Genomic DNA, 23425 nt, shown 5'->3' with positions numbered 1-23425 from the left:
TGTTCAGGAGAACAGAAAGTTGTTAAGATACTAAGAGTAACATTTTCTGAAGACTCTTTATGTGTCAGGAACATTACCTGCAGTGTTTTCTTTAATCTTCAAAATATACCAATTAAGGCTCAGAAAAATCAAGTACCACATCCAACAATACATATGACAGAGCCAGAACTGAACTCAGGAATGTCTGACTCTGGTGACCAAACCCTTAACTATTAAAATAGGCAATGGGTAATATACTACTTAATTATTTTACTTTATCTACATCAGTCACTAAAAAGCTTGCTTGATATAGTCCAAGATGCAACCATTTCCAGCTGCTTGGGCAAAGTTCAGTTCCTTCATGTTCAAGATTGAAGACTGGACAACAGGTTGGGTGAATTCACCTAAGTCTTTCCCTCAGTGACATTCTCCTAGTGCTTAGTCCCTTTCAAATGACAGTATCCAGATTGGCTAAATGACCAAAACTGGTTGAAAAAATAGTAGTAGTGTGATAGGAGTACTGCAACAGGCCTGGGAGTTGGAAGACCTCGTTTCTGATCTCAGTTTTGTCACTAAGATGCTGCAAGACAAAGAAATTCACCCTGCCTCCCTGAGTCTTGGTTCTTCATCTATAAAATGAGGGTATTAGAGCAAAATCTCCATGATCCCTTTTGGCTCTGGTATTCACTGGCTGTCCAGTGGTAGGAAGAGAAGCTGGAGGTTGACCTCACTTTTGGGAGGCTCCCAATTATCTTCCAGATGCCATACTGAAAGGAGGAGCAGTTCCATGAAACCTTGTATACAGCAAAACCTCTGAAAGCCATTACCTTACAACATGATGCGGTCATCACTGTTCCCTTGCCCTTCTGGCTCCGCAGGACTATTCCTGGAAGGGCCAGCAGCTGAAATAGTACTTCTGGGAGTCTAAGGGTGGTGAAGAGTGGGGAGCACAGGTACTTCTTTGAGGCCCACTGGTAGGAAACATAGAGTACCCAGGGAGTGAAGACTGTTGTCCTCCAGTGCCAAGGTACACCCAAAAATGATAACAGCTAACATGTCTATAGGCTTTGTAGACACTGTCCTCTGATCTGTCATTTCAGCTTCCCAACAAATCTTGATGGAAAGGAAGGTACATAATGGGTACTATATGTAAGTAAAGGAAAGAAATGGGCTTGGGACACACACACACACACACACACACAAACACACACACACACACACACTCTTTCTCGTCTTCATCGGAGCTACAAAACTCCTAAAACTGCCTTCACTTTTATTTACAGCATTGGCAGGATAGTAATGGAACCATGTCTTGAGAGCAATGAAGCCAATCTTGTGATGCTGAGTCTCTTACCAGTGGCCCCAGCTTCAAGAAAGGATAAAAGTCCCACTGGAAATTAAACCCAGGCCCCTCTCCTATCCCATCCTCCGCCACTCATCCCCACCCCATCCCAGGTCCACTGCTCTAGCCACACTCAACCATTCACAGACACTCACACTCTTCCATGCCTCCATGCCTCTGCCTATGCTGTTTCTTCTGCCTCACAAATCATTTCCCCTCTTTGCTTGGTAAACTACTACTCATATTTTTTCAGACACATCTCAAATGCTAGCTCATGCAAAGACTTCTTTGATACAGCCTCTAGTTATTAGTGACTTCATGATCTGCTTACCCAAGTAATTTGGACATCTCTAGATTATTGAAAAACACAAAAAACACTGAGATTATTAATTCAATTATCTCCACCCTTCACCCCCAAAGACATGAGATCCTCAAGAGGATGGACCATGATGAATTCATTTTTGCTTCTCCGGAACTTAGACCAGCACCTAGCACATAGGAGGCACTCAGCAGTATGGCTGGAGGGATGGATGCATGATTGGATAGGTCACTAACTGACAGGAAGAACTTTAGGTCATTCTCCATCAGGCAGAAGTTTAATTTTAAAGGGTAAAGTAAGACAGTACAATACTCAGAGGATATATTCTTGCCTCAAGTACTGGAAAGACCATGTTCTGCCACTTGGGCAGGAATGAGAAGGATGTTAAGAGTAGACAGGGTAAGATCAAAGGTCCAGGGTCAAGGGCAAAGCCCGGTCCAGAGCACCCACGGGATGGTCTCCTTCAGGACAAGGAAGAGGTCATACAACTGGCCCCAACAGAGCCTGGAAAATGCTGCGATTACCTGTGGCCAAAGGTTTCTCCAGACCTCCCAATGTAAATTACTAAAAACAGCACTGGCATCTTGTGATACCAAGATCTAAATGAAAAACAAGTTTCACATTCTAAGGAATGAATGGATAGATCCTTGCAAACATGTCCAGTTCTATTGGGCAAATTCAGAACACTGAGTATTCATAGCTTAAAAGGATTTTATAATCTCCACTACTATGGATGACACTGTTGGACTCAGGCTCCCAACACTGGTCCTGATAAATATTGCTGGTGAAGACCCCTTGGGCATGTTTCCACAAGGGGATTTCCTCTTCTTTCCCCAAGGATGGAGTAGCCCTAGTATAAACACTCCCATCTCCTGCTTCTATACTCTTTACTTTTTCCAGCCTGGGAAGGAGGAATCGTTTAGCTGATCCATGAGACTCTGGAAAAAACCAACACCTACAGGGCCATGTGTAAGTGGAGCAACAGCCTTGAAATGGGGTCAGTACAGCCTTGGCATGTGTCTATCTTCTTGAACAACCTGTGGGCTCTTTGGATTTAAACCACCTGAGGGCCAGTGAGCTCTTGGAGTTTGAGTGTAAATTCAGCAGGTCAAGTGCCGAAGCAAGCCCAGCCAGATGTCTTGTCTCTTTGTCTCAGCTCCTTGGCCTGCCAATGAATGGATCAAGTCAGTGCCATGCAGGTCCCAAGGTTCAGAAAAGAGGGTAGGTTTCTCCCCACTGCTCTTTAATTCAGTCTAACCAAAGTCAATATCATGCTTTGCTTCAGGTGTCTCTGTGAAATGTTCTCAACGGGTTGGACTCTGGAGCGGGACAGTGGTGAGTACTGACATATCTATGTCCCAAACACATACATGTCATTAGTCAAGATTCTTTAGCTATAATTTTAAGCCTACAGGACAAAAATATCTAAAACTCAGCTTCAGTTAACTGCAGGGTTTATTTTACTCTATGGAAAAGCGATATTCCCAATCTTCCTAAAATAAGTTGTTTCAGTTATTTGGGGTTTTTTTTGTGTGAAGGAGTCTGTAATATTTCCTGTCTGGAAAGTCTCTGAGAGACTTGTTGTAGAAATGAGCTCTCATTCGGGGGGCGGGGGAGGGGGATGGGGGGGCGGTGTCTTCCACGGGAGCCCTTCTTAAGTGGTAAACCGGTTAGTGAAAAAAAGACTGTGAACACTGAATTTATGAAACAAAAACATTGTCTATCAACTAGTAGTATCATTGAATTCAAAAGAAGTTATAGAGTCCATTAACTATTAGGAATAATCAAAACCAAAGGGGGGCTTATTTAATCAAATCCTTCATTCTAACATATGTTCAACAAATACTTCATCAGTATGTATACCATGTGCCAGGTGAAGGGCCCACAGTGTCCGACGTCTAAAACGTGGTCTCATAAAGGGAGACAAACCCAGTGAAAAAATGCAGTCTCCCTCCCCTTAAGGAATGGTCCCGTTTACATTGGCTTCATCATCATTTCTGCCTCTCATTTAACAGTTAGTTCCTGCATTGCCTGGCTTCCCTGACCCCACAAAACGAATGATCTATAAGCTAACACACTGTACCTTTTTATGTAACAAGGCTCTTTCTGTAATGCAGATAGTCACTCTATAATTCAGCCATGCTGTACACATGCATCAAGTGGCCTGCCCCAATAATACAATGAAGCACTTTTCCCAGGAAGTGAAAAAGCAATGGAACCTGCTGAAAGAGAGCCTGGATAATCAATTAGAACAGGTGGGATGTTGCTTCTCTTCCTAAGGGTCCTGCCTCCCTGCTGATCTCTTCCTTCTTGTTTGCTTTTGATACATGTTTAGGATTAGATGGGTAAGCAGGGAATGATTCACAGAGAACTGAAGGTCAAAATCTATTGACACAGATCATTTAATTGGACTATGGGTATATAGTTCCCTACAAAATACTGGTTTGGGTTTTCTCCATCAATTCTGAACATGAAATCAACTAGTATAGTTTTAATTGTCAAGAAATGTCAAGGGTAAGCTGGGACGAAGTGAGAGAGTGGTATGGACATATATACACTACCAAAGGTAAAACAGATAGCTAGTGGGAAGCAGCCTCATAGCACAGGGAGATCAGCTCAGTGCTTTGTGACCACCTAGAGGGGTGGGATAGGGAGGGTGGGAGGGAGGGAGATGCAAGAGAGAGGAGATATGGGAACATATGTATATGTATAACTGATTCACTTTGTTATAAAGCAGAAACTAACACACCACTGTAAAGCAATTATACTCCAATAAAGATGTTAAAAAAAAAGAAATGTCTACTATATCCTTTTGATTCACAAAACTATTTTTTTCTTTTACTTTGTATAATGTTCCCAAACCAAACCATCCAAATACCTCCTTAAGGAAGGCATTAGGTAGTAACATTTTATCTTTGGAAACTTGCAAGTAGTTACTTAAAACATTGTAAATTTCTTCCCCTGTCCTTGAAATGCACCATATAAATATTGCATTTGATCCTTAACTTACACTTCATAAATAATTTATTTCAAAAATGTCCCTCTATAAGACTATCAGTTGCTGAGGTGTTCAGTTTTCAGGGAAAGCATTTATTTACTGCATGGGCCCAGGAAGGCTGGTAAAGACTTGGCTAAAAGCTCCACATGGAGCGAATTATGGTAATTATATTAATGCTCAAATCCATGATGTGCTGTTCAAATCTGTTAAAAGGTTTTGCACTGTAGTGTCCACATTTGATGGGCAATGAGTCCACTGGAAATGTTTAACACTTCATAGGGAGGCTTCCGAGATTCATTTCTCATAGTTCCAAGAACTGCTACGACTGCCCGGAGGTAGCTTCCAGAGGAGTTTCTGAAAGTCCCAACTGAGAGTGCATGTCCTCTTTAACATCCTCCACTTCTGGTTCAAACTGAAACTACAAGTTCAAGTCACCAGAAATGAAAATCAAAGGCAACATCATACAATTAATTTTGATGATTGGGTAAGTTTTAATTCATGTATGGTAATATTCTGGTTAATGATATGGCTCCTTAGGACATCCATTAAAAATCCATTAACAGGCAAAATCTAATAAAATTATTCTGAAATTTTCTGCTAGATTTGCATTATGGACTTTTAATGAATATTTCCTGTAGGTATTGCTCTATTAGCAGAGCTAATATACTAATTAAACATGGGTCTTGGTTTGGAAGGGAGGGGAGCACAAAAAGATGAAAATAATCAGAAAATCAGAGTTGAACTTGAACCCAAGTCACCTAAGATAACTGCTAAAATCAGTAAACATCACTAGAGCTTTTAAAAGCAAAAAGTGTGGACATCCCAGTACCAGCCACCCGAGTCATTCATTTACCCACTTATTAATCAAAGAGTAATTTAGCTGCTAAAATGTGCCATGTCTTGTGCTGGGGCCAGAATACAAATGTAAAGAAGTGAAAATCCACAGGTCAAGGAGCTCATAGTCTACAGTAGAATCAAGACATGTAAACAGGTAATCAATGTGTACTATAATAAATCTGCCTTCAACACATCATGGGAATACTCAGGAACAAACAACTAAATTTGAGGGAAAGGGTAGACATATAAATTTTAAAAATCACTTAAACAATGAAGCAACTGAAGTTGAAATTTGTGTTCCAGTAAAATATTAGCTCCTTTTAGGGCCTCCCACAGGGAGGGTTTCAATCCTGACATCATTTATTGGTTCTGCATGTGGTTATAGAAAGTTCTTTATATCTGATTCTCATCTGTAAACAAGGTAACAGTACTTTTGTCACTGGTTTTAAGAATTACATGCAACAAGGTATGTGAAAGCACACAGAAATGTGCTTGAAATATAGAAGGGGAAGGAGGATTAGCATTTATTTGTTGCCTACTATAGACACACAATAAACATTATTTGAAAGTCAATACAGCGAAATGATTAGAGCAGGATTTGGAATCCTCCAAACATATGTTTGAATTCTGCTTCTACCATTTGCAAACTGTGCAACCACAGGTTAGACACCCTTCCCCTTTCTGAACCTTGGTTTCTTCAGCTGTAGAACAGGATAAATAAAAATAACTCTGTTACACTGTTTTGAAAATTTAAAAGGATACTGGTTGTAATGCAATAGCATCATGTCTCAGAAACAGTAAACTATTAGTTTTCATTCTACCATTAACTATATCTTTCATAGGCAAGACTATAAAGATATACAGCATTATGACACTTGTCTAAGTTCATACCATCAGTGCTAAAACTAAAACTACCCTTGCTCCCAGTTCAGTGTTTTAGACCCAACTTGCCTGAACCCCTCAATTACAGGACAAGAGTCCCTCCCCTAGTACTCAGTCCTGATGCTTCTTCGTCAAGGCAGGGAGCTCATGGGGAGCCTCCAGAACACCAGACTGGGGACTCAGGACTTAGTGGCCCTGCTTTAGCTCTAATGACCAGTGCACTAGTACCTTGGGGTTGTGGGCTAAATTGTGTCCGCCAAGATTCCTATGTTGAAGCTCTAACCCCAGTGTGACTGTATTTGGAGATAAGAGTCAACAAGGAAGTAATTAAGGTTAAATGAGGCCAAAAGGGTGGGGCCCTGATCTGATAGGTTTAGTGTCCTTATAAGAAGAGGCACCAGAGAGCTCTCTTTCTGCACACATACAAAGAAGAGATCACATGAACACACAGCAAGACGCAGCTGCCAACAAGCCAAGAGGAGGCCTCAGAATTAAACTATCTTTTTGGCACCTTGACCTTGGACTTCCCAGCCTCCAGAACCGTGAGAAATAAATTTCTGTTGTTTAAGTCTCTCAGTCTATAGTATGCTGTTATGGCAGCCAGAGTAAACAAAGACACCTGAGATATCTCTTTGCCACCGTTTTCTCTTAACTCTTTCCAATCCGTCTCAATTCAAACAATTGTGCTCAAGTCAAACACATTCTGTCAGTAGATGTTTACCAACATCTTCTATGCCAAGATACTCAAGGGTATGGCAGATACAGTCCCTGCCCTCCAGAAGCTTTTGGTTGAGTATCACTTTGCTGTCTGGCTGCCCATTTCCCCTGCTGGACCTAAGGCACTGTCCAAAACCCCAGTCTGGCTGGCTGGAGTTCTGACCCACCATCATCTGGTTGGCTCCCTCAGCCCCCAGAATAAAGACTGACTCTATTCCCCAGTTGCTATCTCAGTTGCTGGCTCCAGATGGTCTGAATACCCAGAATTTTAAAACTAACCACCATATGACTTAAAGTATTAATATTTTTTATACCCTGTGAAGTTATATCCACTCATCAGCTGAGAGCCCATCACACTCTGACTCCTGTCTAGGTGTGGACTACGGATGTTTGTTCCAGTCAAGCTCAAACTGGCTTTGGGTGCTAAATATTGGACTTCTGCTTAATCCTGCTGGAGGCCAGACATACAGCCACATCAGTTCCCTCAGGTCCCAGATATCCCAAGGAGGAAGTCTGCTTTGGTAGAAAAGTGTAGAGTCAGAGACCCTAGTCCTACTATTGACCCTACAACTAAACAGCAGACAAAAGAACTGAATCTCAGTTTTCCCAACTGTAAAATGGAAATAGCTAAACAAATAGGTTTGTGAGGGCCAAATGAGATAAATAAAAATCACCTACCAAATCACCGACCAAAGGACTTAGAATGCAGCTGATGACTAATGACTGCTGCTTTGCTTTCTTCCTCCCTTCCCCTGGTCCCAAGCTCATCCCCTTCTCTACCAGCTCAGATCCTATGACAGTTTCAGTTGAGCCACAGAAAGTCCAGAAGGGTTCTTTCTGCATACTACCCTGGCTCTGTTCTTTACCCTGGATTTAGCTATTAGTAGTTGAACAGACCATGGACAACCGAGCTATGTTGTCCACAGCATAGCAGTATAGATGGTATGTGGATCTTTCATATTTCTATTCTTATATTCTTGCAATCTAAGAGAGTGGTCATGAGGACTCCACCAGAGAAAGGTTGGACTGAAATGACCTACTAAGTGACTCGGTTATCAAGGGGGGTTGAAACAATGGCAGACACTGCTAGTTGTTCACTCATATTTTATAGCACAGCTCTCAACTTCTGGCCAGTCACATGAATGGTCACCTGACTGCCTGGCCAATTACCACATTTCTCAGCCACCCCTGCAGCCTAATGAGGCCTCGTTAACAAGTGCTGGTCAAATATATACACTACCAAATGTAAAACAGATAGCTAGTGGGAAGCAGCATAGCACAGGGAGATCAGCTCGGTGCTTTGTGCCCACCTAGAGGGGTGGGACAGGGAAAGTGGGAGGGAGACGCAAGAGGGAGGAGATATGGAGATGTATGTATATGTATAGCTGATTCACTTCGTTATACAGCAGAAACTAACACACCACTGTAAAGCAATTATACTCCAATGAAGATGTTAAAAAAAAAAAAAGTGCCAGTCAATAGGATGTGATCAGAAATGATGTGGCCCATTTCCATGTTATGCTTCCTCCAAAGGAATGTGGATGGATTCTTCTGGTCCTTTATATTCTTCCCACTAACTGTCTGGGAACTGATGAGAAATGAAGCAGCTAATCTAGACCCAAAGTTGGAGGATATGTTATGAGAATGGCAGAGCTGCCTAATAATCACTTACCTCTATTCTACTACATAAAAGGGAAATACTCTGCCATCCTGTTTAATCCGCAGTACTTTTAAATTGTCTCGTTACAACCTCCTAGCCTGCACACTAAACAATACAGAAGTACTTCTCTTTAATCAGGTATAATTGCCTACCTGATGACAGCTTATTAGAATCGTAGGTAGTAACTATAAGAAATAAACATCTTTCTGTGACATGAACATGTAAACCTGAAACTTTAACATATCAGCTACCATTATATGTACCTAGTATCTGAATTATTTTACCAGGTAAATTCCTACCAATCATCCACACCTTTACTACCCAGTTAGTGTCGCATAAAACTGGAAGTCAGGGACCCTATGGCTTTAGTCAGGAACCACTGGCTCACGTTCCAGTTTATGTCTTGCTCCTGATCCTTCCAATTTTGACCTCTTCAATTATTTTTTTTCTGTATGGCCTTGCCTGATTCCTTGAACCTAAATCACAAGACATTTTCCTAGGTCTGACTGGAGACAATCCATACACATCCCTTTGATTATGCTATTCCCAGTTGCTCCATGCAAATATCTTCCTCAGTCTAGCCCCACGTCTAAGAGTCTGTATTTCAAGGCAGCTTTTCATAACTCAGTTCCCATAAGCCCCAATACAGGGGCCTACTAGTCATGGCCTACCCATCATAACTTACTCACTTCTCTTGGAAAAACAGGGCTGTGTTCCTATATTTTAATTCAGTCAAAGACAAACAAAAAATAAACACCAATATATTCATGTGTACATACACATAATCAGAAAAAATTATTATTTTTTACCTATTTTGCTGTAATTATCTGCAACCAAGTCTTCCAAACCAACCATCTTCCAGAAACTGTCATCCCAGCCCTTCTCTGCAGAGTATGTCCATTTGCACACCAGGGAGCAGAGAGACCTAAGAAAATGGGAGAGAGGTAGAACCAATAATATGAGCCTGGCTTCCTTTATATTTTGCCTAATGCTCATCCAGATATCTGCAATAGTATTGAAAAAGTAGAATAAATTGAAGTAGGTAATTACTCATCCCTGTTTAAATCAAAAGTCCCCATTGACACCTGTTAATGACTGAGAGCATCTTCTTTCTCTTTCAAAAGGGTCCCAGCCCTTTATTTAGGTCTGGATCAAACAGTGTATGTAAATATTTGTATTTATATCTATATTCATATTTACATGATATTTGTGAGATAAACAGAAATTACCACAATGACTAGCTACTTGATGATACGGAGCATTATTATTAAGTGTTAGGTGTGAAACTGATCATTGTGGTTATGTTTTGAAAAAGGCTTCTTAGCTAAATGATACATACTGAAACACCAATGTATAAAATGATATATTGGGCTTCCCTGGTGGCACAGTGGTTGAGAGTCCGCCTGCCGATGTAGGGGACATGGGTTCATGCCCCGGTCCAGGAAGATCCCACATGCCGCGGAGCGGCTGGGCCCGTGAGCCATGGCCACTGAGCCTCCACGTCTGGAGCCTGTGCTCCGCAACGGGAGAGGCCACAGCAGTGAGAGGCCCGCGTACCGCAAAAAAAAAAAAAAAAAAAAAAAAAAAAAAGATATTTTATCTGGGATCTGCTTTAAAAGAGCAAGTGAAGGGGAAGTGAATGGTGTTGCAGATGGAACAGAACTGGCCACAGGTTGATGGCTGTAGGGCTGAGGGTGGCTAAATGGGTGTTCACTACACTTCTCTATTTTGTACAGGTTCAAAATTCTCTACGATAAAAAAGTTAAAAAAAAAAGTTCTTGGTATAGATGAGATAACTGCAGTCTAAAGCAATATTTAACAGGAGGAAGACTTGCTTCTGGATGGCGTTTTACTCTCCAGCTTCATTTCTCATCAATTCCCTCTTAGTATTCTATACTCCAGCAATAAAGAATCCTTTGCAGCACTCTGAAAAGGTCACATTCTCGAACACTTCTGTGCCTATGCCCCACTTCTAGGTGCCTGGAAAATTCTTCCCAGCTTCTTCACCCTGATAACTTGAAACACTTCCTTTAGCCTAGACTGAGACCCCAGTTCTAGTTTAGATGCTCCTCCTCTGAGATCACAGAGCAGGAATCAAATCTCACACAGACCTTATCACACTGTATAATTAACTGCTTCTTTATATATCTTCTTCCCAAGAGTCCCATGCCTTCCAATCTGTTCTCCCTTGTGTCCAGAGCAAACTTCATACGGTAAAACCCGATGACACCAACCCTTGATTAAAACCCTTCAATTGCTCCTCACTCCCTTCAGGAAAAAGTCCCGTCCTTAGCTGGGCTCGAGCGACCCTCTGTGACACGACCATGCTGACCTCCAGCTTCCTTACTTGCCATCCCCACTCTTGCTTTCTCCATTCTGCAACACTGAACTACTTGAAGTATCCTATAGTGGCCTTGATTGCTCACTTCCCTGTACCTTGAAACCTTTACTCCATTCTGCCCAGAATGTTCTTCCCTGTTATGTGTCTAACTGCTGATTAGCCTTTGTGACTCAGTTCAGACTGCCCCTTTTCAAAAAGCCCCAGTGGAGGGCCAGCTGAGCCCAAAGCCTCTTCTCCAAGTTCAAGGTGGACATACCTGTATCTTAACACTTAGCACAACGATTGCCTTTGCCCCTTTCCTTCAATATCTCTGCCACTAAACCAGCAACTCCTTCAGAGCAAAACCAGCCCTAATGATCTCCACATCACCAGTACCTAGTCCACATTCAGCCGTATGTCAAGCCATGATGAATACGGATTGAATGGAAGCTCTAGAGAATGAATACGGTCTGTCTGCCTCACCACAGGAAAGTGATAAACCTGGGGAACGCCTGCAGTTGTACAGATAAACCAAAACCTACCTATCTCATAGAGCCAATAGTCTAGGCCTATCTCATTCAGTTATTCACACTGATTCACTCATTCACTCACTTACTTAACACATATTTAGTATTCAGTCACTATGACTCTGGCACTATGCTAGGCTCTAAGGAACCAGTTATAGGCAAAAGACCTGGTCTACTGCTCTCCTAGAAGCTGACAATTTAATTGAGGAGACAGTGATCAAACAATCACACTAAAATCACATCCTAACAAAAATGTTCTGAAGAGGGCTTCCCTGGTGGCGCAGTGGTTGAGAGTCCACCTGCCGATGCAGGGGACACGGGTTCGTGCCCCGGTCTGGGAGGATCCCACATGCCGCGGAGCGGCTGGGCCTGTGAGCCAGGGCTGCTGAGCCTGCGCGTCCGGAGCCTGTGCTCCGCAACGGGGGAGGCCACGACAGTGAGAGGCCCGCGTACCACAAAAAAAAAAAAAAAAAAAAAAAATGTTCTGAAGAAAGTAGAGAGAGAAATGAGAACTTTTAGCAGGAGAACCTGGCGGGAGAAAGGGGGAGAAAGTGTCAGGGAGGGCTCCACCGAAGAGCTCACATTTTGTGAAACCTAAATGTCTTTTGAAAGCAAACAAATGTTATTTATCAGTATTTTTTTCACACGTGGCATACATGGCAGAACACATTGAGCTAAGTTAAGTGGCACCAATATATTGAAGGAACACTAGTCCCAGTAGAAACTTAATACATATGTGCTAAACCCTTCACCTTATTTAAGCAAAATAATTTTTTGAGGTATAAAGAAAGCAGCCATCTATGCAGCACATTCTGAAGAATATGCAACAGGATAACTCTTCCTAGCACAACGCCTGAAATTCCAACTTTTTAGAAGCTATGATAGCTCACTGGAAAGAACAATGCAATGAAACAAAAGACTGTGTGGAAGGATTGCTTCTAAGGATCGATCCACATAGGACAACTCTTCACTCCCCAAATGCCCCATTCATTTGCAGACGTCTGTGCCTCTATTCTGTACCTTCCATCTTGACTGATTTTTGCTCCTTTTACGCAACCTTGTCTACTTGGAAAACTCTGTGTTGTTCTTATGGTCCAGTTCCAATGTGTCCTCTGCACAAGTTTCCTCACTACCTCCAAGCTAACCTCACGGCTGTCTCCTTTGAAGGAGCATTATAACTTGGAAATGTTTCATTGCAATTCTTAAATGCTGAGGCAGGTTGAGTTCATGGTCCCAAAGTCTTCCGCTCTCTACGTATCCACATACTTTGCCACTTAATTTGCGGTGCTACACCCTCCTCCTCCCAACCTCACACTGTGGGCAGGACCGGCTTTCCTACCTTTAGACTTTGGATTCCATCATTTGACTGGATTTGGCCAAAATAGTGAGGCAGAAGTGACTGCATTCCAGTTTCAAGTCTAAGCTTCAAGATACATTATGTGTTTCTGCTTGCTCTCTTGAACTTCTGAGAGGATCACTCAGGGTTAGCCCATTGGTCCCAGGAGGAGGATAAGAAGTATGTGGGGCAGAGCACTGACCATCAAGCCCGGCCTGGATCACACACCTCCACAGAGCCAAGACTGGAGGGACGGAGTCCAGCTGAGAACAGAACCACCCCACAGAGCACAGCCTAAATGACCTACCTGTGAGTCAAATAAACGATTACTGTGTTGAACTACGGAGCATTGGTTGTGGTTTATAACAGAGCAATAGTTAAACAGCTCAACACTTTACAGTATAACTAAGCTATTCCAGGTAGACGCTCCCTCCCCACCCCCAGTAAGGGCAAGGAGAGGGATGTCCAGTTCTCACAGCAAGTTAGAATAAGTGGCCAGAGAGTATGCTTGGAGTGAAAGTGACCAAACCCAGGAGGCAGGAAGTTTTACAGCTGCAGATGCCTCTGGTAAGTCCCTCCTGCATTAGGGTTATTCAGACACTAGGAGTGTCCCTCCCATGTGGGTCTCTTTAAATCAACTCTTGGGTAATATGGATATACGAGAGCAGCACAACTGGCAATACTCAGAGAGTACATCTGAGGTCACAGGTTCTCCAGAAACCTTCAGCAGAGAGAGAGCAAGTACAGGACTTCGTCTTGTTGGTAAGTAAAGGCAAGCTAGCAGCAGCAGAACAAAAGGTTTGCCTCCCTCTGAGGCTTCTATTAGGACCACTGTTGTCATTCCCTCAGGTGTTTTTTGTTTTTGCTTTTGTTTTGTGGTACGCGGGCCTCTCACTGCTGTGGCCTCTCCCATTGCGGAGCACAGGCTCCGGATGCGCAGGCTCAGCGGCCACGGCTCACGGGCCCAGCTGCTCCGCGATATGCAGGATCCTCCCAGACCGGGATACGAACCCGTGTCCCCTGCATCATCAGGCGGACTCTCAACCACTACGCCACCAGGGAAGCCCTCTCTCAGGTGTTTTAGTGAATAACCTGCACTCTCAGGATAGCTATTCACCCTCAGGCAAGCTGACCTATCAGCCTGTGTGTGTGTGTGTTCACGTGCACCTACATTCTTGTGTGTGACAGCATGGGTGGGAGGAGTGATTTGTAGGATCAGAATTCAAGATAGGAGCCCAAAAAAGACAGGGGTTATCCTAGAAGGGTGAATTGTTTCAACGCTTGGCAGCAGGAAAGGAGAGCTGAGTCCACCCAGGGAAAAGGGTCATTCACTATTTGTTCCCTGCCAGCAAGAACGCCAGGGCAGAAACTGCTGTACCTTTCACTGCTTTCAGATTTGTTAATGTCAGAGACTATAAAAGCCTATAGCCTATATGAGAGTCAAAAGAACATAAACTAAGGAGTAGGCAAAACAAAAATAATACCTAACTTAGGGGACTAGTTTACCTGAGAGAGAAGGTCATACAGAACACCTCTAAGAGGAAGGTCTCAGTGAGGTAGAAATGATGAAAACAATTGGAAGAGAACACCAATAATGAAAGCAATGAGAAATCAGAAGGCAGCATGAAAGATTCTGAATTAAAAACACTAACTTTCAATTTTATTAAAAATTTCTGTAGGAGAATTAAAAAAAACAAAACAAAACAAAACACTGGCACTGTTAAAAATTGAATTAATGATCTGGAAGACCAAGTGAACGAAATATCTTACTACCTGTAACAAAGACACAAAGGAATAATGAGGGAATAAATAAGAGGCTTGGAGGGCAGATCTGGCAGCCTAACATGAGAATAACAGGGATTCCAGAAGGGATTTTTAAAGAAGAGGAAAAGAAAAAAAAGAAAAGATGAAGGAGATGTTCTAATTAAACAAATACAGTACTAGTATTTATTTATTTATTTATCGATCGAGCGATCTATTTATTTATTTATACTGGCTGAAGCAAGATTTAAGTCTGCAGTGAAAAGTCTCATTAAGTCCAGGAAGTGAATCCAGGAAATACTTGAAGTTCAAGCATAAACAGAAAATTATACAAGCTTCCAGGCAGAAAAAATAAGTTACTTACACAGGCAAGAGATTTAGCCTAGCTAAGGAATTCTCATCTACAACTCTGGAATGTAGAAGGCAGTGGGAAAATGTACAGACCATTAAGAAAAATGATCCAAAAATCCTATATCTAGAAAAAAATATTATTCAGCTGTTGGGGAAAGGAAAAGATTTTCAACGTGCAAAGATTCAAAAGTAAACTTCCCATATACGTTCTCCGAGGACAATACTTGAGAAAGAACATAACCAAAAAACAATTGCTTCTGAGCAGCTATCTCAACAGAGAGGAAATCAAAGACTAGAGGAAGCAGTGGTGGTGAACCCTGATATTAATTCATATTCTCTCTCTCTCTCTCTCCATAGTGTGTGTACATACATATATATACATACACATGTATATGTGGGTACATACATATTTAAATCTAAATAGATGATGATCATGTAAATAGGAATTTGTAATATTAAGCTTTCTTGAAACACAACAGGTATGCTATATTAGAAGGAAAATCTAATGATAGCCTGGAACTGAAAATATTAAGTTAGCAAAACATCGAAGTCAGACATTGGACAAGGGGTATGCAGGAAAAGGACTTTGTATGTGTGGGCAGACATAAGTTTAATGTTGGTTGTAAGAAATGATAGGGTAATCACTAATGGAAAAAAAAAAGCTTAGCAGAATGCTCAAATTAACAAGCAATAAAAAGGTAATAAAGAGAGAATTAACAGTGAAACCAAACTAAACCAATCAAAATAAAGAGAGCAAGTAATGTAACATAAACAGAAAACAAAAATAAAATATAAAGAATAAAATCAATTATTTCAGTTATTAAAACAAATGTGAATGAGCTGAATTCTACAACTGGTTGAAAGATAATAATCACACTGGGGTTAAAATTAAGGGATATCTTGCTTACAATACAGGTTTCAAAAAATGTGATAAAGAGGTTTTGCTTTTTTTTATTTTAAAAAAAGGGCAGCAAAGAAATGGCAAATACAAATTTTTAAAAATATGACAACATAAATATCCGAGTAGAATACAAGATCAAAAATATTAGCAGGGCCTCCCTGGTGGCGCAGTGGTTGAGAGTCCGCCTGCCGATGCAGGGGATACGGGTTCGTGCCCCGGTCTGGGAGGATCCCATATGCTGCGGAGCGGCTGGGCCCGTGAGCCATGGCCGCTGGGCCTGCGCGTCCGGAGCCTGTGCTCCGCAGCGGGGGAGGCCGCGGCAGTGAGAGGCCCGCATACCGCAAAAAAAAAAAAAAAAAAAAAAAAATATTAGCAAAACAAAGAGGATGACTCAAATGACTAAATGCTCAAAGAAGAATATTACCATTCATTTAATTTTATGAACTGAACAACATAATGTGAAACATAAAATAAGAGTTCTTAGAAATAAAAAAAGGCACTTGAAAAGAGAGACAATTTATTTAAAGATTTTATTATTCTTTGAGAATTTGAAGAAACAGGTAAACCAAAAGAATAATACTGCTATTATTGAAGGATTAAAAGATTCCAATGCAGTCAACAAACTCAATTCTATATATTCATATGGGGGAGAGAAAGGAATAATGGTTTACAATACAAGCATAGACCAGATGGGTAAAGTGGTATTTCACAAAGAAATTTAGAGGTTTAAAATATTTTACTGGAAAAGAAAGATGTCTGAAAATTAATAACCTAAGAAGGTAACATAAGAAACTATGAAAAACAGTAATAGATTAAACTGAAAGAAAGATCAAAAAGGAGGAGTAAAGATAAAAGCAGATGAAAGACATAAAATAGCAAGATAAACTTCAGGGAATCAACAGAGCCAAAACATGGTTCTAAGAAAAGACAAATGAAACAGAAAAGCCTCTGGTAAAAACTGAGGAAGAAAAAAGAAGAGAAGGTAAAAGTAACAAATATCATGAATGGAAATGGGGGCTATAACTGCAGATAAAGCAGACATTAACAGGAAGAATAAAGGAATTACATGAATAACATTATGCTAGTAAACCTGAAAAGTTAGATGAAATAGACAGCTTAATAGAAAAACAGAACTTATCACAACTGACTCAAAAACACAGGAAACCTTAATAAATTTATTACCATGAAAGAAATTGAGTCAGCAGTTAAAAATCACTGCTCAAATAAAACTTCAAGCCCAGATAGTTGTACTGGAAAGTTCTAACAAACGTTCAAGGAACAGAGTGCTCCAAAATATTTCAGAATCTAGAAAAAGAAGGAATGTTCCCCAAGTTAATTATAAAGGTAGGATAACTATGTTACAAAAATGAAGCAGAGATAAGAAACAAAAATCAGAGGCCGCTCTCACATTATGAATGAGAACATAAAAATTCTAAATAAGACATAACCAAATTTAATATAAAAATGTGGAAAAAATACATCAAGAACAACATTCAAGAATGTTTTAATAACAGAAGATATATGGATGTATTTTACCACAGTATTTTATTAAGAGAGAGAAAAATGATCAACTCATATTGAAGAATAGAAAATATTTGAAGTTAAATGCCACATCAAGACAGAAACTCGGGCTTCCCTGGTGGCATAGTGGTTGAGAGTCCACAGAGTCCGCCGCAGAGTCCAATGCAGGGGACACGGGTTCGTGCCCCGGTCCGGGAAGATCCCACATGCCACGGAGCAGCTGGGCCTGTGAGCCATGGTCGCTGAGCCTGCGTGTCTGGAGCCTGTGCTCCGCAACAGGAGAGGCCACAACAGTGAGAGGCCCGCATACCGCAAAGAAAAAAAAAAGACAGAAACTCACTAAAGTGGGAATAACAGAAGCTTCTGCTTCTAAACATGATGGAGTAACAGAGACTGGATTTTACCCCCCTGCCTTAAATAACTAGAAAAGTCCAAGTAAACATAAGAAGCAATTGTTTTCAGACTTTGTACAAGTGGCAGCACAGGTCTGTGATCCCTGAGAGAAGGAAACAATGGGGTTAGCCCTAAGATGGTGCTGGCTTTCTTCCTGGGAGCACACACCAGACCACAAAGCAGAAAGAGGGATGCCAGGGAAAACACAGCAGTATCATGAAGCTAAGGGGACTGAGATCAGAATCCAGGGAATTTAAGGAAGCTGGAAGCACAGACTTCCTAAGAGGAGGTAGCAATGCAGAAAGAGGGCCCTGAAAATTTGCACAAGTGTCCCATGAACTCTTTGCTGACTACTGAAATGTAGATATGCACACTGACACTCCGTGAGGTCTGATGAAGGAGTGACTGGAAATCTAAGAGCGGAACAGTTCTGAGTTCACGAAGAGCTAGGAGTCACTTGAGTTACTAAACTTAAGAGTGGAACAGCCTCACCGATCACTTGAGACATTCCGTGGAGACCCCAAAAGACACATGCCTTAGCAGTGTGACTACACTGCCTGCACTAACAAAGTTTAAAACGAAGTCTACAAAGGATAAAACTAAGCCCAAAGTACATTAATAGCCTCCCACGCAAAGTAGCTCAACAATCCTTAAAAGAAGCCAATAAAATCCAGACACTCACAACACAAAATTGACCCTGTTAGCATCTAATAAAAAATATTGGGGGGACTGGTTCAAGATGGCAGAGTAGAAGGACATGCACTCACTTCCTCTTGCAAGAGCACTGGAATCACAACTAACTGATGAACATTCATCGACTGGAAGACACTGGAACTCACCAAAAAAGATACCCCACATCCAAAGACAAAGGAGAAGCTGCAGTGAGATGGTAGGAGGGGCACAATCACAATAAAATCAAATCTCATAACCGCTGGGTGGGTGACTCACAAACTGGAGAACACTTATACCACAGAAGTCCACCCACCGGACTGAAGTTTCTGAGCCCCATGTCAGGCTTCCCAACCTGGGGATCTGGCAATGGGAGGAGTAATTCCTAGAGAATCAGACTTTGAAGGCTAGCAGGATTTGATTGAAAGACTTTGACAAGACTGGGGGAAACGGAGACTCCACTCTTGGAGGGTACACACAAAATAGTGAGCATATGAGGACACAGGGAAAGGAGCAGTGACCCACTAGGATACTGAACCAGACCTACCTGCTAATATTGGAGGGTCTCTTGCAGAGGTGGGGGGGGTGGCTGTGGCTCACTGTGGGGACAAGGACACTGGCAGCAGAAGTTCTGGGAAGTACTGCTTGGTGTGAGCCCTCCCAGAGTCTGCTATTAGTCCCACCAAAGAGCAGGGTAGGTCCCAGTGCTGGGTCACCTCAGGCCAAACAACCAACAGGGAGGGAACCCAGCCCCACCTATCATCAGACAAGCAGATTAAAGTTTTACTGAGCTCTGCCCACCAGAGCAACACCCAACGCTACCCACCACCAGTATCCCCCATCAGGAAGCTTCCACAAGCCTCTTAGATAGCCTCATCCAACACAGGGCACACAGCAGAAGCAAGAAGAACTAAAATTCTGGAGCCTGTGGAACAAAAACTACATTCACAGAAAGAGAGACAAGATGAAAAGGCAAAGGACTTTGTACCAGGTGAAAGAACAAGATAAAACCCCAGAAAAACACCTAAATGAAGTGGAGATAGGCAACATTCCAGAAAATGAATTCAGAATAATAACAGTGAAGATGATCCAGAACCTCAGAAAAAGAATGAAGGCAAAGATCTAGAAGATGCAAGGAATGTTTAACAAAGACCTAGAAGAATTAAAGAACAAACAAACAGAGATGAACAATACAATAACTGAAATGAAAAATACACTAGAAGGAATCAATAGCAGACTAACTGAGGCAGAAGAACAGATAAGTGACCTGGAAGGCAGAATGGTGGAAATCACTGCCGCAGAACAGAATAAAGAAAAAGAATGAAAAGAAATGAAGACAGCCTAAGAGACTTCTGGGACAACATTAAACGCATCAACATTCACATTATAGGGGTCCCAGAAGGAGAAGAGAGAGAGAAATGACCTGAGAAAATATTTAAACAGAAAACTTCCCTAACATGGGAAAGTTGAAAACTTTCCCTAACATGGGAAAGAAAATAGCCACCCAAGTCCAGGAAACACAGAGAGTCTCAGCCAGGATAAACCCAAGGAGAAACACACTGAGACACACAGTAATCAAACTGAGAAAAATGAAAGACAAAGAAAAATTATTGAAAGAAGCAAGAGAAAAGCGGCAAATAATATAAAAGGGAACTCCCATAAGGTTAACAGCTGGTTTCTCAGCAGAAACTCTACAAGTCAGAAGCAAATGGCATGATATATTCAAAGTGATGAAAGGGAAGAACCTACAACCAAGATTACCCTAGCCAGCAAGGATCTCATTCAGATTCGGCAGAGAAATCAAAAGCTTTACAGACAATCAAAAGGTAAGACAAGTCAGCACCACCAAATCAGTTCTACAACAAATGGTAAAGGAACTTCTCAAAGTGGGAAACACAAGAAAATGACATACAAAAACAAACCTAAAACAATTAAGAAAATGGTAACAGGAACATACATATCGATCATTACCTTAAATGTGAATGGATTAAATGTTCCAACCGAAAGACACAGGCTCGATGAATGGATACAAAAACAAGACCCCTATATATGCTGTCTACAAGAGACCCACTTCAGACCTAGGGACACATACAGACTGAAAGTGAGGGGATGGAAAAAGATATTCCATGCAAATGGAAATCAAAAGAAAGCAGGAGTAGCAATACTCATATCAGATAAAATAGACATTAAAATAAAGAATGTTACAAGAGACAAGGAAGGACACTATATAATGATCAAGGGATCAATCCAAGAAAATATAACAATTATAAATATACATGCACCCAACACAGGAGCACCTCATTACCTAAGGCAAATGCTAACAGCTATAAAAGAGGAAATCCACAGTAACACAATAATAGTGGGGGACTTTTTAACACCTAACTGACACCAATGGACAGATCATCCAGACAAAAAATTAATAAGGAAACACAAGCTTTTAATGACACAACAGACCAGATAGATTTAATTGATATTTATAGGATATTCCATCCAAAAACAGCAGATTACACTTTCTTCTCAAGTGCACATGGAACATTCTCCAGGATAGATCACATCTTGGGTCACAAATCAAGCAAATCACAATCGGTAAATTTAAGGAAATTTAAATCATATCAGGCATCTTTTCTGACCACAGTGCTTTGAGATTAGAAATCAATCAGAGGGAAAAATACGTAAACAACACAAACACATGGAGGCTAAACAATACATTACTAAATAACCAAGAGATCACTGAAGAAATCAAAGATGAAATAAAAAAATACCTAGAGACAAGCTACAATGAAAATACAATGATCCAAAACCTATGGAATGCAGCAAAAGCAGTTCTAAGAGGGAAGTTTATAGCTATAAAAGTCTACCTCAAGAAACAAGGAAAATCTCAAATAAACAATCTAACCTTACACCTAAAGAAACTAGAGAAAGAAGAACAAACAAAACCCAAAGTTAGTACAAGGAAAGAAATCATAAAGATCAGACCAGAAATAAATGAAATAGAAACAAAGAAAACAATAGCAAAGATCAATAAAACTAAAAGCTGGTTCTTTGAGAAGATAAACAAAATTGATAAACCATTAGCCAGACTCAACAAGAAAAAGAGGGAGAGGACTCAAATCAATAAAATTAGAAATGAAAAAAGAGAAGTTACAACAGACACCGCAGAAATCCAAAGCACCATAAGAGATTACTATAAGCAACTCTATGCCAATAAAATGGACAACCTGGAAGAAATAGACAAACTCCTAGAAAGGAAGAAATAGAAAATATGTACAGACCAATCACAAGTAATAAAATTGAAATTAAAAATCTTCCAACAAACAAAAGCCGAGGACCAGAGGGCTTCACAGGCGAATTCTATCAAACATTTAGAGAAGAGCTAACAACTACCCTTCTCAAACTCTTCCAAAATATAGCAGAGGGAGGAACACTCCCAAACTCATTCTATGAGGCCACCATCACCCTGATACCTAAATCAGACAAAGATGTCACAAAGAAAGAAAACTACAGGCAGTATCACTGATGAACAAAGATGCAAAAATCCTCAAGAAAATACTAGCAAACAGAATCCAACAGCACATTAAAAGGATCATACACCATGATCCAGTTAGATTTATTCCAAGAATTCAAAGATTCTTCAATATATGCAAATCAATGTGATAAACCATATTAACAAATTGAAGGAAAAAGATATGATAATCTCAAAAGATGCAGAAAAAGTTTTCAACAAAAGTCAACACCCGTTTATGATAAAAACCCTCCAGAAAGTAGGCACAGAGGGAACTTACCTCAACATAATAAAGGCCACATATGACAAACCCACAGCCAACATCATTCTCAATGGTGAAAAACTGAAATCATTTCCTCTAACACAGGAACAAGACAAGGTTGTCCACTCTCACCACTATTATTCAACATAGTTTTGCAAGTTTTAGGCACAACAATCAGAGAAGAGAAAGAAATAAAATGAATCCAAATCAGTAAAGAAGAAGTAAAGCTGTCACTGTATGCAGATGACATGATACTATACACAGAGAATCCTAAAGATGCCACCAGAAAACTACTAAAGGTAATCAATGAATTTGGTAAGGTAGCAGGATACAAAATTAAGGCACAGAAATCCCTTGCATTCCAACACTCTAATGATGAAAAATCTGAAAGAGAAATTAAGGAAACACTCCCATTTACCATTGCAAAAAAAATAAAATATCTGGGAATAAACCTACCTAAGGAGAAAAAAGAACTGTATGCAGAAAGCTATAAAACACTGCTAAAAGAAATGAAAGATGATACAGACAGATGGAGAGATATACCATGTTCTTGCATTGGAAGAATCATAATTGTGAAAATGACTATACTACCCAAGCAATCTACACATTCAGTGCAATCACTATCAAACAAACAATGGCATTTTTCACAGAACTAGAACAAAAAATTTCACAATTTGTATGGAAACATGAAAGACCCCCAATAGCCAAAGCAATCTTGAGAAAGAAAAACGGAGCTGGAAGAATCAGGCTCCCAGACTTCAGACTATACTACAAAGCTACAGTAATCAAGACAGTATGGTACTGGCACAAAAAGAGAAATATAGATCAATGGAACAGGATAGAGAGCTCAGAGTTAAACCCACACACATATGGTCACCTTATTTTTGAAAAAGGAGGCAAAAATATACAGTGGAGAAAAGATAGTCTCTTCAATAAGTGATGCTGGGAAAACTGGACAGCTACATGTAAAAGAAGGAAATTAGAACACTCCCTAACACCATACACAAAAATAAACTCAAAATGGATTAAAGACCTAAATGTAAGGCCAGACACTATTCAAACTCTTAGAGGAAAACATAGGCAGAACGCTCTATGACATAAATCACAGCAAGATCCTTTTGGACCCACCTCCTAGAGAAATGGAAATA

General features: G+C 40.8%; 1 protein-coding gene across 8 annotated transcripts in view; it reads right to left on the bottom strand.

Moving 5' to 3' along the window:
• The window catches only part of FGGY (FGGY carbohydrate kinase domain containing), a 422773-nt gene that overhangs the window by 250194 nt on the left and 149154 nt on the right, over positions 1–23425 (bottom strand). For all 8 annotated transcript variants that reach the window (XR_014293288.1, XM_082612667.1, XM_082612663.1 and 5 more), the window contains exon 6: positions 9544–9659. Coding sequence is in view for 7 of the 8 variants with exons in the window: in XM_082612667.1 (XP_082468793.1) it covers positions 9544–9659 (116 nt within the window). In the remaining variant the exon portion in view is untranslated. The remainder of the gene's footprint in view (positions 1–9543; positions 9660–23425) is intronic.

The sequence above is a fragment of the Mesoplodon mirus genome (genome assembly GCF_964341445.2).
Source record: "Mesoplodon mirus genome assembly, chromosome: 3".
Classification (NCBI taxonomy): Eukaryota; Metazoa; Chordata; class Mammalia; order Artiodactyla; family Ziphiidae; genus Mesoplodon; species Mesoplodon mirus.
The sequence above is the reverse complement of the archived record's forward strand: the minus strand, read 5'-3'. Positions and strand labels throughout refer to the sequence as shown.